This window comes from Rhinatrema bivittatum, chromosome 5 (genome assembly GCF_901001135.1).
Source record: "Rhinatrema bivittatum chromosome 5, aRhiBiv1.1, whole genome shotgun sequence".
In the NCBI taxonomy this organism is placed as follows: Eukaryota; Metazoa; Chordata; class Amphibia; order Gymnophiona; family Rhinatrematidae; genus Rhinatrema; species Rhinatrema bivittatum.
In genome coordinates this window covers 106,256,352-106,271,469 of record NC_042619.1, presented here as the reverse complement: position 1 = coordinate 106,271,469, position 15,118 = coordinate 106,256,352, and the positions used below count along the sequence as shown (strand labels likewise).

At 39.3% G+C, this 15,118-nt stretch overlaps 1 protein-coding gene across 9 annotated transcripts in view; it reads right to left on the bottom strand.

The window, feature by feature from the left end:
* Window positions 1-15,118, bottom strand: part of NBEA (neurobeachin) — a 2,460,099-nt gene that overhangs the window by 695,731 nt on the left and 1,749,250 nt on the right. For all 9 annotated transcript variants that reach the window (XM_029602688.1, XM_029602690.1, XM_029602689.1 and 6 more), the window contains one exon: window positions 146-282. In XM_029602688.1, the coding sequence (XP_029458548.1) occupies window positions 146-282 (137 nt within the window). The remainder of the gene's footprint in view (window positions 1-145; window positions 283-15,118) is intronic.

Below are 15,118 nucleotides of genomic sequence, written 5' to 3'. Positions count from 1 at the left end.
CAGTAACATTTTAACACCAAAATACCGTGTAAACATTATAATATACAACAAGATTATATAAAGCATTCCCTTTGGTCTAGCCTCTCTCCTTCAATAAAATGTGCCAAGACTTGCCGTCATATATTCTTTCACACTATGTACTCACTTTGGGATCAATCTTCTTAAAGACAGCTTCCTCTTCCTCCACCTCGAAGTAGATCTCGGTGGTGGTAATAGAAAGCGTGCCCTTGGCCACCACCACGGGAGCGATTAGCTGCGCTGGAGTGCTAAGTACCACAGGACCTGAAAGGAGACACAGAAAGTCAGCGGCAGGACCGGTCAGAGCACTAGTGCCCAAACTCACATTTCATAAGCCTACTAGAAAGCTATTTGAGAATTTTCCCAAGTAGCTGAGAACACTAAAAATATAAGGACTCAGAATGTACTTGGTTCAATCTATATAATCACAATAAGCTCAAAATGACAGCCCATTTCCTTTAACAAGTTAACGTGTACGTGTATAATTTTGAAATCCATTTATATGAACACTAAACTATTCGTATAAAAACTTCAATTGCAGAGCAATGAACAAGGGCACCCGACCTGACCCGAAACGGCCCCAATTTGGTCTTTCACCAAACTTGCTCAACTCAGAAGGAATAGCTCTTTGGAAATCTTCATTAACAAATACAACTCTAACAATATAGTAATTAACTTTTACATCAAGCCAATCGCATTCATCTTTTATACACTGTAGTATCTTCATTGCTGGACAAAGCACTGTTCCGAGGAAGAATAAAATACTAATCTACGTTTCCAAAAATCAGATACATTTTTATCTTTCTAAAATTAAAATGCATGCTGCGGTATATTCAACATGTTATGGTTTGTAAATAATAAAAATAGCCATTTCCTTTAAACTGTTCATTCAGCATGGCTGTATTAAAATATATAAACCTATGAAAATTCTGACAGCATGTTGCATAGAGGTTCACCTTAAGTTTATATCTCCCTCATTGTCGGTTTTATAATGGAAATGGAATACATCTAAATGTATTACAACATCATTTATCTCTATCTTTTTAAAATTTAGTATTATCTTGTGATCTATGAAGGTTGATAAAAAAAAAAAATCAACACATTTTTGGGGAAAAAAAAAAAAGTCCATTGTCAGTTACCAAAAAGGGGCCTTGCTAAATGCCTCTATTCGGAATTTTTTTTTCTTTAACACAGGGAGTCTTTAGACGAAAAGCAAAAGAGAAACGAATGCACAGAAGGAGAGATATTCAAAAGTGCCGCTACACTGTGTTTTATGGAATTTTCTGTTCTCAGCTGTAGTGTGATGGTCAGGGCCTTCATATGTCTTTCCCTCTAAATGGTGCTCCGTTCTGTTCGGCTCTGCAACCCTAAAGACTTTGCAGAGTAGGCAGAGCGTCAGGAAGAAATGTATAGAGGAAAACACCACCCTGTTTTATACACTTCATATTATTTAAAATAAGATTAAATTTTTTAAAAAAGTGTTAACCGTGCTTCACATTTTAGCATGGAATACCCATATTATTGTCATTATCTTAGCAAAATAAAGGAAGCAATATGAACTAAGATTATATATTTGAAAACAAGAGCCACAATACAAAATGACACCAACTATCATCGTTCCCCAGTCTACAACTGTTGCCCAGTTAATACTGATGCAAAATCTATTTTCTCTCAATTTAATATCGTCCATCTTCTAATAAGAAGATCCTTTCTTGGCCACAGTCAGCTGATTTTCATCACATACGGCGAGACTGCTTTCTTCTCTTCCCCTCCATCATCTCTCCACTTCACCCCTTCAGCCTCTGCCAGGCCTGTGTGAACTGGCAGGGCCATCGATCTGAAGCGCCACTTTAAAGGCTCATCAATCTTAATCTAGATTGCTGGAGTAATTATACCCGATTCTCTTGTAAGATTACATGTGGATTTGGGTTTCTATTCCCAAGGCCCCTCTTGCTTGTATTTAGAGAAGGATCGCCCCAGACAGCAGTTCTCTGTCGCTCAGATCTGCTTGCCTTTTAAACAGCCCATTTAAGTTCTGATTAAACACTGTAGCTTCATATTCAATGAATCTAAAACATGCTGACAGTATTCTAATATAAAAAGTGAAACTTGAATTTTGGAAAAAAAACCCCTGATATTCTGCATCAAAAAGGACCCCTAATGAGAACCTGAGAAATTGGCATCCTTCTGAAACAAGAAGAGACAAATTTTTCATATTTTTATCAAAGCCTGAAAACGTGGAAATGCATAGAAAAACGTGTCTGTTTTGAGGGGTCGGAGACAGGAGGAGACCATAAATTCACTGAGTATCAAACATTTTTTATTTTACTGACTGTTATTACTGTTATAGAAATCTAAACGAGAACTCTCTTTGGAATGGCACAAAATGAAATATGCACTCCTAGTAGTATCTTTTTTTTTGTCGTTTCAAAATTTCCAATTACAAGTTCCAAAACCATAGCATGTTTAAGGAGCATTCAGTCTTTTGTTGTAGCCTTAAGGGAGTAACCAGCCACTGAGAATATGAAGTTAATCCACTACAGCTAAAGAGAAAGAGGATTATGTTCTAATCCCCTTTGGGACTGTCTCTGGTTTAGGGACCGATATTAAAATGTTTACATATGGTATAATCAAAATACTGCAGTTTTCTGAGAAGCAGGCCACTTATTTCCTACCTTTGGATATTCAGAAGTAGACTAATGAATAACAAAACACTACCACCATCAAGGGCTCATACCTATTATGATTCAGGGAAGGTTATTTCATCTACAGAGAAAAACATTCACAGTTTTACATCTACCAATTTTGCATCCCTGAGTCTAGTATTAAGAATTCCTTGCATTTAATCTCTTTCTGTACAAGGAATGTACAAGAACAAGGCCATTCCCATTTTCATCCTGGAAACTTCAACAACAACTATACTTTACCCTCTTAATTTGTCTGGCTCCTCCAGAAACATTAGGAGACAAAATACAGATCTTTATGGATTCACTTTTCATTCATTTGTATTTACTCATACTTTATTTAGCTAAGGCAGGACAGGAACATTGGAAGTGGTTTCTCCACTGTTGTAAGATAGTAGTTGCAGATCTCTGTTAATATTGTATCTGCAACTATTGTAAAACTATATATATGCCAAAAAAAAATTATCCTCAACTATGGGTGATATGAACTATAAGGTTTTCCTTATTGTGGACCAAATATACTAAACGATTTCTCCATATACAAAAATGAGAGAAAATCCTTAGTACTCTAGGCCCTTTGTCTATGAAAAAAAAAATGTTCAATATATAGCTTCCCATGTTTTCCTCTATTTTTCACATTTCTGCATTATGGTTCAAATGTGCAATTGGAATTCACACTTTAGTAGGGATATGATTAATTTTTATTATTTAGGGATAATTTTCTAAAAATGAATTTAGATTACAAAAATTCATTCCACCAATACAACAAGATGAGAAAAATATGTTTCTGTTACATGTCATGTGGTTTTCTTTTATTTTTCACATTTCTACACATCATAAATACTAACAATGGAAAGTAAAGTTACTTCAAAACTATATTTTATCTTTGCATCCATATATTGTTATTAGGGGACTTAATCCTTTCATTTTAATTTAGTAATGCTATAAGGAAAGTACTACTACAATAAATACTAAAGGAAATTGAATAATTTAGAAAAACAAAAGGACTTTTGTAAATAAAAATAGTTTACATTTTATCAAAATGTAAAACGTTTAAAAATACCTTATTAAATACAATTACCATTCTTTTTTTAACAATGCAGACTGAAACTAAAAATTCTATTTTCCTTAAGCTTTCCTTTTCCTTTCTTTAAGCAAACTGAATTGCAATTTTAAAGTCTAAACAGCAACTGTAAGTTAAAGATCTAACTTCTGTAAACCACATGGGAAGATTTGAACAAGCTAAAAAGATATTTTGATATTCAATATTACATTGGGATGATATGTTCAGCTGATTATAAATGACAACCAATTATTTGCCCTAACCTTTTTTCAGTTTAGAATCAACTAATTGAACTTTTTGTGTAATTAAAAGGTCTTTGCATTCAGGTAAAAAGGCAACAAGTGATATTTGAATTTGACATATGGACTCTGCAGCAATCTTTTTTTAACCTAATGTATTTAATCTATGTACTTGAGTAAAATGGTGTAGAAAATACCAATTTTGAACACATTACACAAGTAAGATTATTTTTCATGAAAATAACTTTTCAATAAAGTCATAGCAGGCCACTGATTGCATCATTATTTAGAAATAAGACTCCACATATAATTAATTATGTAAAAGAAAATAATGAAGCAAAAAAATAGAAATAAAACCAATACAAAGCTGCTAAATATAATACCGAGAAACGTAGGGAACGCAGCTTGCTGGACCACTAAGGAAAAATAAAACTATATTTTTTTGGTTTACACCAAACGATTATATTATTTTTCAAACATAAGAACAAAAAGGTAAGGGGTTCCCTCGCCTTGATATTTTTTAAACCTATGCAAACTTTCCAAGTGATCAATATGTGAAGGACAGCCTGTCTTAGGTATGTCTTCTTCAGTCACTGTGGGCCCATGAAGAGCTAAAGTACAGTCTCGTATTCTTATACTTTGATTCAAAATAGACGGAAACAAACACCCAAAGGTAGTGAAATCTTTGATCGTATACCCTAGTTAAATACTCGCACTTGCCGATGGGAAACAAACCCCTCCTCATTTACCTTATATGTGCCTCTTTGCTTGTTTTTTTCTGCCCATCATTTCCCTATTACATTTTTTTACTAGACAGAAAATATTAATTTTAGACTTTAGTCGCACATTTTCAGGCTTTTTAAAAATAAAATATATTTCCTTAAAATATAAGTTATTAACGTAAACATACAAAATTATGGAAAAATAAAGTTGCCTCGGGCAGAATTTTACTCGCAATTGATTGCCTTAAAACATTTTATCATTAACATGTATTTCTGAAATACAACAAAACCAGGACCATACAACCACCGCCTAAAAGCCATGCTATAGCAAAAAGGTTTTCAAGAACCATACCGCTGATAATCACACATTTGTATTGCTCCTCCCTGCGCTATACCTTTAATAAACAATCTGTCCTCTTCTTTGAAACGTGACAGTAGATTCTGGAAAACGCATAATTTTAAATGACTGACAAAAAGCTCAATAACGCAGGAGCAAGTTTTTACAGAACAAGTTCTGGACACTGTTGATCAGAATTTAGAATTACACTACAGGGGTCTCCCTTTCCCTGTCTCTAAATATATATGTAATGTTATGTTGAGGCCTCAATATTAGGGCAACGACTGACCTAAATTACCCACGGCTTTGAGAAGAATTGCACAACGCCTAAAGCACATTATTGCTGGAATTCAATATACTCAGATAGACTGGAAAGGCAAGAATACTCAATGGATGGCAAGTCTTAAAGTAGGTATATAGCTATCTATATAAACTCTTTCTTTATATATACAGAAATCTCGGCTTGGCAGCGTTTCATCGATATGTATTAGTACTCTATGAAGGAAATTACGTTCTCAGCTATGCCAACACAGCCCTAAATTTCATATATATGTATTCAAAATCAGGAAAACTAGACATTTTAACCAGGTTTTAAATAAAACCTGATACTGAAAACACTCTAGCACCAAAACTTAAAAAAGATGGAAGTCTAATTCAGAGATATTCAAAATTTCAAACAATTTTAGTCTTGCAGGCTTTCAAAAAGTTCTGTTTTGTGGAACCAAACATAGGAAATACAACATTTTCTAACTATGTATGTGGAAATACCTTGGCAAAGTTTATGTTCCACATTAGTGAGATTATTTATAACAGGTTTGCATCAGTTTTGCTGTGGTGCAAAATCTGCACCAGATTTATCAATACCACCCCTACCCCCATTATTTTCAGTGTAGTAAACATTGATGATTTTTGCACTCTCTTTTAAACTCTCTTTTAAACTTGCACTTCAAGAAACTTTCTTGAGAAGAAAATGCAATCCAAAGCATAACAATTATTACCAAAGCCCACATAATGGAGGATCAAAGCCACAACCTATGGAGATCCTTACCCACATAGCTCAAAGAATGAAGAAAGTGAACTATCGATTTATTCAGAGGACAGAATGATCCTAATGGAGTATTAGGGAGTGTGAGGCTTGGAAGGGCCCAAACCATTTTGAAAATAATTGTCACTTAAGATTAGAAAGAACTGACCAGGTTCTTAAAAATATAGGAAATAAAATATTTCATAAGGTACTTGCATGGAAACAAGGGAAAACAAGGCTCCCATTTGTACTACAGGAAAACCTGTTTTTTTCTTTTGCTGCTTAGAATTTGCCACATCTAGATAGATTCTGATTTTAAGTTTAAGAAACATTTCTTCAAACTGCTTGAAAAATAACTTAAATGTCCAGTCTTTATTCTTTCAAGAGCTAAAGTTACCATCAAATTTGCTGGAACTGCTATTTGGTTATCCAAAGATTCCAGGAAAGCCCTAAGATCCAAGCTGTCATCAGAAATAGGTGAAAATTTGTTTTCCCTATTTCTGATGACAAATCCATCTGGCCTCTCTCTAGCTCTTTCTTTTTAAAAGGCAGAAGGTAGTAAACCCTTTAAATTGAGGGAAGATGCTGCACAGGCACCTTAAGGATTTCCCTCAAATACAATTTATGTATCTTCAATGGTAGAATAATCTACCTTATAAATGGCCTGTGACCGACGGCCCGCAAATGCGCAGTAGAGCGCAGCTCTACTGCGCATGTGCGGGCAAGGATGTCGATCAGAAAAAAAAAATGGCGGTGGGGCCGCAGGAGCGGGAGGAGAAGCAGCGGCGCCGCGCGCGCGCGCGGTGCCGCTGCTTCTCCTCCCCAAATCTGCCGGCAGATCTCGGGGGGGGGGGGGGTGTCACTCCCGCGCCCCCCCCCCCGAGATCTGCCGGCAGGAGCGGGAGGAGAAGTAGCGGCACCGCGCGCGCGCGGTGCCGCTACTTCTCCTCCCCAGATCTGCCGGCAGATCTCGGGGGGGTCACTGCCGCGCGCGCGGGAGTGACCCCCCCCCGAGATCTGCCGGCAGGAGCGGGAGGAGTTAATGGAGCCGGGTGAGGGTTGCGGGAAGTCGCGCTTACGGCGCCGGGAGGAAATGGAGGTGGGTGAAGGGAGGGAGAGGGGGACTGAGTGAGTGGGAGGGAGGGGAGGGAGAGGGGGACTGAGTGAGTGGGAGGGAGGGAGAGGGGGGACTGAGTGGGAGGGAGTGAGGGAGAGGGGGGACTGAGTGAGAGGAGAGGAAGGGTGGAGAGGAGTGGGTGGGGGAGGGGGGTGGTGAAGAGTGAGGGGAGAGAGAATGAGGGGGAGGTGAGAGACAGAGGGATGTAGCCCGTTTTAACGGGCTTTACGGCTTGTCTTAATATATGGAAAGTTAATGAACTGTAAATTAAGATCTATTATTTGATTTTCCAAGTTTTCCACTTTGTTGTGTAAATAATTACTGTCATTAATTACTGCCTTCTGTACTTCAATCTGTATCTCCCAATTAGCTTCCAGTTTCTCCATACCACCCTTGATGTCCATCAAAAGACTATGGGAGGTACCTAAATTTTTTCTCTGTTGTCTGCAATTTCTCAGACAAAAGTGATTTCTGGCCAGAGAGGAACTCAATCCAACAACTGATTTCCAGATTTCTTCCACAGTAATCTTCTTGAATCTCTCCAGTTCAAAGTACTGCCAGTGAAGTTGTTCTGTGGGGCTCTTCACAGTCGGAGCATCTCCACCATGCTATTGTTTCTCAGTCAACAAGCTGCTTTCTCTTCCCAGCACCTGGCTGCTGCTACCTGAACCTGTTTCTTCTATTTAGTTGGTCTGAGGTCGCTCCTGTATCTCTTCCCACTGACTGCATCCATCTGTTGAGGTGTTCAATCATCTACACCACCGCAGAAATGCAAGGTGTACAATTCCTTGACAACTCACTGTGGAAATCTGGTGTTCTAGGATCAAGGGGATATGGGAGCATGACTTCCTCCCCTAGACTCTCCAACAATTCTTCTCAGATGAAATGCGTTGGTCAAAATCAATCAGATCCCGCACTACTGAAAAAGAAGGTGCCTCCAGGGTAAGAATACCATTTACTCTTGCATTTCTCCATAGAGTATCTGGGTTATTCTAGAGGAGGGAGGCATTCCAAATGCAGCCTCACCTTGTTCACCATCTTTGAACATTGTATTTGGTACAATTTTAATACTGGAGAAGAACTGGCATAAAACATGAATAAATTAGCTCCATAGTGGATTGGTAGGTCACTGTGGGTTTATATCCTTGAGCAATGGATTATGGTCTTTTCACTACATGGTCTCACTTACTCATGGCTCCATCTGAATATCTATTTTGGTCTTTAACACACATTCGTCAACATTTCCAATCTCTGTCTTGGTTTCCCTTCCACTTTATAACTAGTAAAATATATTAGCCGACTAAAGATATGTACAATCTGATAAAGGTGGAACATCATTATCACTGTCTCTTGCATGCTACTCAGTTTTTAAGAATAGCAGGCATGGCATCCCAACTTATGGCTCAGCACTGGAAGGTCTGTCATATAGAAGGTCTGGTTGGTTTCCAAAGCCAAATTTTCATGGGCTTAAGCAGGCTAAGGCTGTACAGAGATGAGATTACCATGGTGGTGATACATGCCAATTGCACTGAGATGAACTCTAATAGAGTTAGACTTGAGATCTGACTCAGAGATGTAGAAGGTATTCAAATAGTTTTGAGTGGAACAGGAGAGGGTCTAGGGTCTTTTCATCATACAAAAAGGCAAATTTCCCTCTTAAAACCATATGAAATTCTAGTATAGTCTATTCTAGAATCCAGAAGAAACTGAGATACCTCATCTGGCAGATTCAAGCGACTCAGTACTACTTTATCAGCATTCAGGATGTGAGGGCTAGAGACCAGATACTGGAATGGAGTAATGTTTTCTAATTATGTGTGATGAGTGTGGTAGACTTTCTCAATCAATGTGGATACCTGATGGGCAAATCCTGAAGTAATGGGAACTAATCCTGTCTCAGCCAATATAGGGCTATGAGAATCATAGTTCTCCTTTCCCTTCTGAGTTTCAGGAGAGCGTTTGTAACTAGAGGAACTGGAGGATATGCGTACAAAAGACTCCCCCCACCCCCCCCCCCACACACACACAATCTAGGGAGAAGACACCAGAGCATAGTTTGTTCTTTGGCCCTTTTCTCAAATACTGAGGAACTTTTTTGTTTAGAGAAGACACAAATAGCTCCATGTTTGGTGTTCCCTATTCCTGAAATATCTGGTTTGCTACTCCTTGTCAAGGACTACCCATATGGTTTCAGGTACCTGCTCAGTTTGTCCTCAAGGACATTCTCCTTGCCTGGCAGGTATGAGCCATTGAGAGCCATTCCCTGTGAGAGGACCCAGTTTCTCATCCTTACCTCTTGCCCATATAGGAGGTACGATTCTGTTTTTCCTTGCTTGTTTAGGTAGAATATATCTACTTGGTGGTACATGTGAGCACCAACGACATAGGAAAATGTGGGAGAGAGGTTCTGGAAGACAAATTTAGGATTTTAGGTAGGAAGCTGAAATCCAGAACCTCCAGGGTGGTATTCTCTGAAATGCTTCCTGTTCCACTTGCAGGTCCCCAAAGGCAGGCAGAGCTCCAGAGATTCAATGCGTGGATGAGACGATGGTGCAGGGAAGAGGGATTCAGCTTTGTAAGGAACTGGGGAAACTTTTGGGGAAAGGGGAGACTTTTCCGAAAGGACGGGCTCCACCTTAACCAGAGTGGAACCAAGCTGCTGGCACTAACTTTCAAAAAGGAGATAGAGCAGCTTTTAAACTAGAACAAGGGGGAAAGCCAACAGTCACTCAGCAGTGCATGGTTCGAGAAATGTATCCTTGAAGGATACTAATGAAACAGGAGAGTTAGGGCATCCCAACAGAGAGGTTCCATCAAAAGCAAACATAGTTCATATGCCTATATGTAAAAAATCAACAAAGCTAATGATTACCGAATTATCCCAAACAACTGAAAAGCAGGTTGTTAAAACAAGCAAAAACCACACTTTGAAATGTCTGTATGCCAATGCCAGAAGTCTAAGAAGTAAGATGGGAGAGTTAGAGTGTTTAGCAGCAAATGATGAGATTGACATAATTGGCATCACAGAGACTTGGTGGAAGGAGGATAACCAATGGGACAGTGCTATATCAGGGTACAAATTATATCGCAATGATAGGGAGGATCAACTTGGTGGGGGTGTGGCACTTTATGTCCGGGAGGGTATAGAGTCCAACAGGATAAAGATCATACAAGAGAGTAAATGCTCAGTAGAATCTATATGGGGAGAAATCCCATGTGTGTTGGGTAAGAGTATAGTGATAGGAGTATACTACCGTCCACCTGGACAAAATGGTCAGACAGATGATGAAATGCTAAGAGAAATCAGGGAAGCAAACCAATTTGGCAGTGCAATAATAATGGGAGATTTCAATTACCCCAATATTGACTGGGTAAATGTAACATCAGGACTTGCTAGAGACATAAAGTTCCTGAATGTAATAAATGACTGCTTCATGGAGCAATTGGTTCAGGAACCTACAAGAGAGGGAGCTATTTTAGATTTAATTCTTAGTGCAACGCAAGATTTGGTGAAAGAAGAAAACGGTGGTGGGGCCACTTGGCAACAGTGATCATAACATGATCAAATTTAAACTAATAACTGGACGGGGGACAATAAGTAAATCTGCAGCTCTAACACTAAATTTTAAAAAGGGAAACTTTGATAAAATGAGGAAAATAGTTAGAAAAAAACTGAAAGGTGCAGCTGCAAAGGTTAAAAGTGTTCAACAGGCTTGGACATTGTTTAAAAATACAATCCTAGAGGCGCAGTCCATATGTATTCCGCGCATTAAGAAAGGTGGAAGGAAAGCAAAACGATTACCGTCATGGTTAAAAGGTGAGGTGAAAGAGGCTATTTTAGCCAAAAAAAATCCTTCAAAAATTGGAAGAAGGATCCATCTGAAGAAAATAGGATAAAACATAAGCATTGTCAAGGTAAGTGTAAAACATTGATAAGACAGGCGAAGAGAGAATTTGAAATGAAGTTGGCCATAGAGGCAAAAACTCATAATAAAAACTTTTTTAAATATATCCAAAGCAAGAAACCTGTGAGGGAGTCAGTTGGACCATTAGATGACAGAGGGGTTAAAGGGGCTCTTAGGGAAGATAAGGCCATTGCAGAAAGACTAATTGAATTCTTTGCCTCCGTGTTTACTAATGAGGATGTTGGGGAGATACCAGTTCCGGAGATGGTTTTCAGGGGTGATGACTCAGACGAACTGAACGAAATCACTGTGAACCTGGAAGATGTAGTAGGCCAGATTGACAAACTAAAGAGTAGCAAATCACCTGGACCGGATGGTATGCATCCTAGGGTTCTGAAGGAACTCAAAAATGAAATTTCTGATCTATTAGTTAAAATTTGTAACCTATCATTAAAATCATCCATTGTACCTGAAGACTGGAGGGTGGCCAATGTAACCCCAATATTTAAAAAAGGCTCCAGGGGCGATCCGGGTAATTATAGACCAGTGAGCCTGACTTCAGTGCCGGGAAAAATAGTGGAAACAATTCTCAAGATCAAAATTGTAGAGAATATAGAAAGACATGATTTAATGGGACATAGTCAACATGGATTTACCCAAGGGAAGTCTTGCCTAACAAATCTGCTTCATTTTTTTGAAGGGGTTAATAAACATGTGGATAAAGGTGAACCGGTAGATGTAGTGTATTTGGATTTTCAGAAGGCGTTTGACAAAGTCCCTCATGAGAGGCTTCTACGAAAACTAAAAAGTCATGGGATAGGAGGCGATGTCCTTTCGTGGATTACAAACTGGTTAAAAGACAGGAAACAGAGAGTAGGATTAAATGGTCAATATTCTCAGTGGAAAAGGGTAAACAGTGGAGTACCTCAGGGATCTGTATTGGGACCGGTGCTTTTCAATATATTTATAAATGATCTGGAAAGGAATACGATGAGTAAGGTTATCAAATTTGCGGATGATACAAAATTATTCAGAGTAGTTAAATCACAGGCAGACTGTGATACATTACAGGAGGACCTTGCAAGACTGGAAGATTGGGCATCCAAATGGCAGATGAAATTTAATGTGGACAAGTGCAAGGTGTTGCACATAGGGAAAAATAACCCTTGCTGTAGTTACACGATGTTAGGTTCCATATTAGGAGCTACCACCCAGGAAAAAGATCTAGGCATCATAGTGGATAATACTTTAAAATCGTCAGCTCAGTGTGCTGCAGCAGTCAAAAAAGCAAATAGAATGTTAGGAATTATTAGGAAGGGAATGGTTAATAGAATGGAAAATATCATAATGCCTCTGTATCGCTCCATGGTGAGACCGCACCTTGAATACTGTGTACAATTCTGGTCGTCACATCTCAAAAAAGATATAGTTGCGATGGAGAAGGTACAGAGAAGGGCAGCCAAAATGATAAAGGGGATGGAACAGCTCTCCTATGAGGAAAGGCTGAAGAGGTTAGGAGTGTTCAGCTTGGAGAAGAGACGGTTGAGGGGGGATATGATAGAGGTCTTTAAGATCATGAGAGGTCTTGAACAAGTAGATGTGACTCGGTTATTTACACTTTCGAATAATAGAAGGACTAGGGGGCATTCCATGAAGTTAGAAAGTAACACATTTAAGACTAATCGGAGAAAATTCTTTTACACTCAACGCAAAATAAAGCTCTGGAATTTGTTGCCAGAGAAGGTAGTTAGTGCAGTTAGTGTAGCTGGGTTCAAAAAAGGTTTGGATAAGTTCTTGGAGGAGAAGTCCATTAATGGCTATTAATCAATTATACTTAGGGAATAGCCACTGCTATTAATTGCATCAGTAGCATGGGTTCTTCTTAGTGTTTGGGTAATTGCCAGGTTCTTGTGGCCTGGTTTTTGGCCTCTGTTGGAAACAGGATGCTGGGCTTGATGGACCCTTGGTCTGTCCCAGCATGGCAATTTCTTATGTTCTTATGGTTGTCCATTTGGAATAGGATGACTTTGTTGGCCCACTGCTCTTTGACAGACTTTCAGGCATTCAGAATTGCCCTTAGCTCCAGAAAATTTATCTGATGAAGTTTTTCCTAAGGAGATCAAAAACCCTAGGTGTGGAGCCATTCTATATGAGCTCCCCATCTGAGGCTGGACACATCTACGGTTAGGATAATTGGAGCAGTGGGCTACAAACCATGAGTACAGGGTCTGAGTCCCACTGTCGCTCCTTGTGACCTTGGGCAAGTCACTTTACCCTCCATTGCCTGAGGTACAAACTTAGGGGGTCATTTATCAAAATGCGATAAGGCGTTTTCGCATGCGATACAAATACCTACCTATGGGCCATGATATTATGGCCAGTCTCTCTCTCTCTCTCTCATCTGGGATCATTCAACCACTGGGGGACCATTAAAAATGGTCCCCCAGTGGTTGAATGCAGGAAATACAACAGGTCTGGCAATTATCGCAGAATCTGAAATGGTATCGCAATTTGGGCTAACTTAGCTCTTCGCACAGGTAATTAGTGCAAATTGTGATAAATGCTATATTATCATAAAACACGCCCCTTTTGCTATTGCATGTGGTACTTGCCGCAATTTGATAAATCCACCCCTTAGATTGTAAGCCCTCTGGGGATAGGGAAATACCTAAAGTACCTGAATGTAATCCGCTTTGAAGTGCTGAAAAAAGTGCAAAAAGCGGAATATAAATCTAAATAAATAAATTCCTTTCATGAGAATTGATTATATCAGCCACCAGGACATTAAGCTCCTAAGCTGTTGACTGACTTGGACACTGTCTCGTAGATCTGAAATGGTTTCGGAGCCACCGTGATCTTAAAGTCCATTGGGCTTCTCTCATACAGAGACCTGCTAAGAATGTTATGTGCACTGTTGATGCCATTAGGTCCAACATTTTCAATGTGTTGCATGCTGTCTTCTGACTCTTTTTTATTTCTTCCACAGCAGACATTGGTGTGATAGCCCTTTATGGTGGAAGAAAGGCATTTGCCTGAATTGTGTATTCTTGAGCTCTTACGAATTCCTATTGAGATGTTGGATTCAAATGAGAATTGGGATAATTTATGAAGCAACTTCTGCATCTGAATCGTCTTGCGCATTGATTCATTTGCATCTTCCTGAGAAGTGCTCTTGACTAGCCAGTTGTCCAGATCTACTTAGACATTTCATGTTCAATTTTTAAAATAGTGGTGAAGGGACAAGTTATCTGGCTAAAGTTAGCCAAATCCCTTGTCATGAAAATTCAGTGGGATAAGTCTCCCACTGAAAAAACTCACCCAAAGTTATCCAGAAAACTTTAACCAGATAACTTTAAATCTAACTGAATATATTCTGAATATGTACAGTTAAGAATCAGGTTATCTGGGTACATTATACCTGGCTAAAGTTAGGACTATTCTAAGGCAGTCGTAGAGTTATCTAGCTAACTTACCCAGATAAGGCTGAATATCGGATATTAACTAGATAACATTGCTCTGCCATGGAGCACCCCTGGCTTTTCAGCTATGATTTTAACTGGATAAACTGAGGGTGATAAAACTGGTAGGATTTTCAAAACCAGGTGTTTGCTCAGCTAAGTTTCAAAGTTTAGCCAGACAAATGCTTTGATATGGACCTCTTTGTGAATATTAGTGGTTGGATACCAGGCGAAAGAGTAGAACATGGTAGTGGAGATGGTGCTTCCCTATTACAAATCTGAGATACTTTTGGGAACCCTCTCCCCCTCCACTCATCATCGAATGTGTGACCAACTTTTTAAAGGGCTGCCCTGTGGGACCACATGGCTAGAAAACCACCGAAGGCAGCCTTGGGTAGAGGTATGTGAGAGTCAGTGCTGATCAGTCCCTTCCCTTCTAAGGACTCCTCTGATCGCCTACTTTCACCGTTGCTTTCCTCACAGCCAGGACCTGTGACTAGGGATGCCATCCCCCTCCACATCATCATAGGTGTGAATGGCCCTTTAAAGGG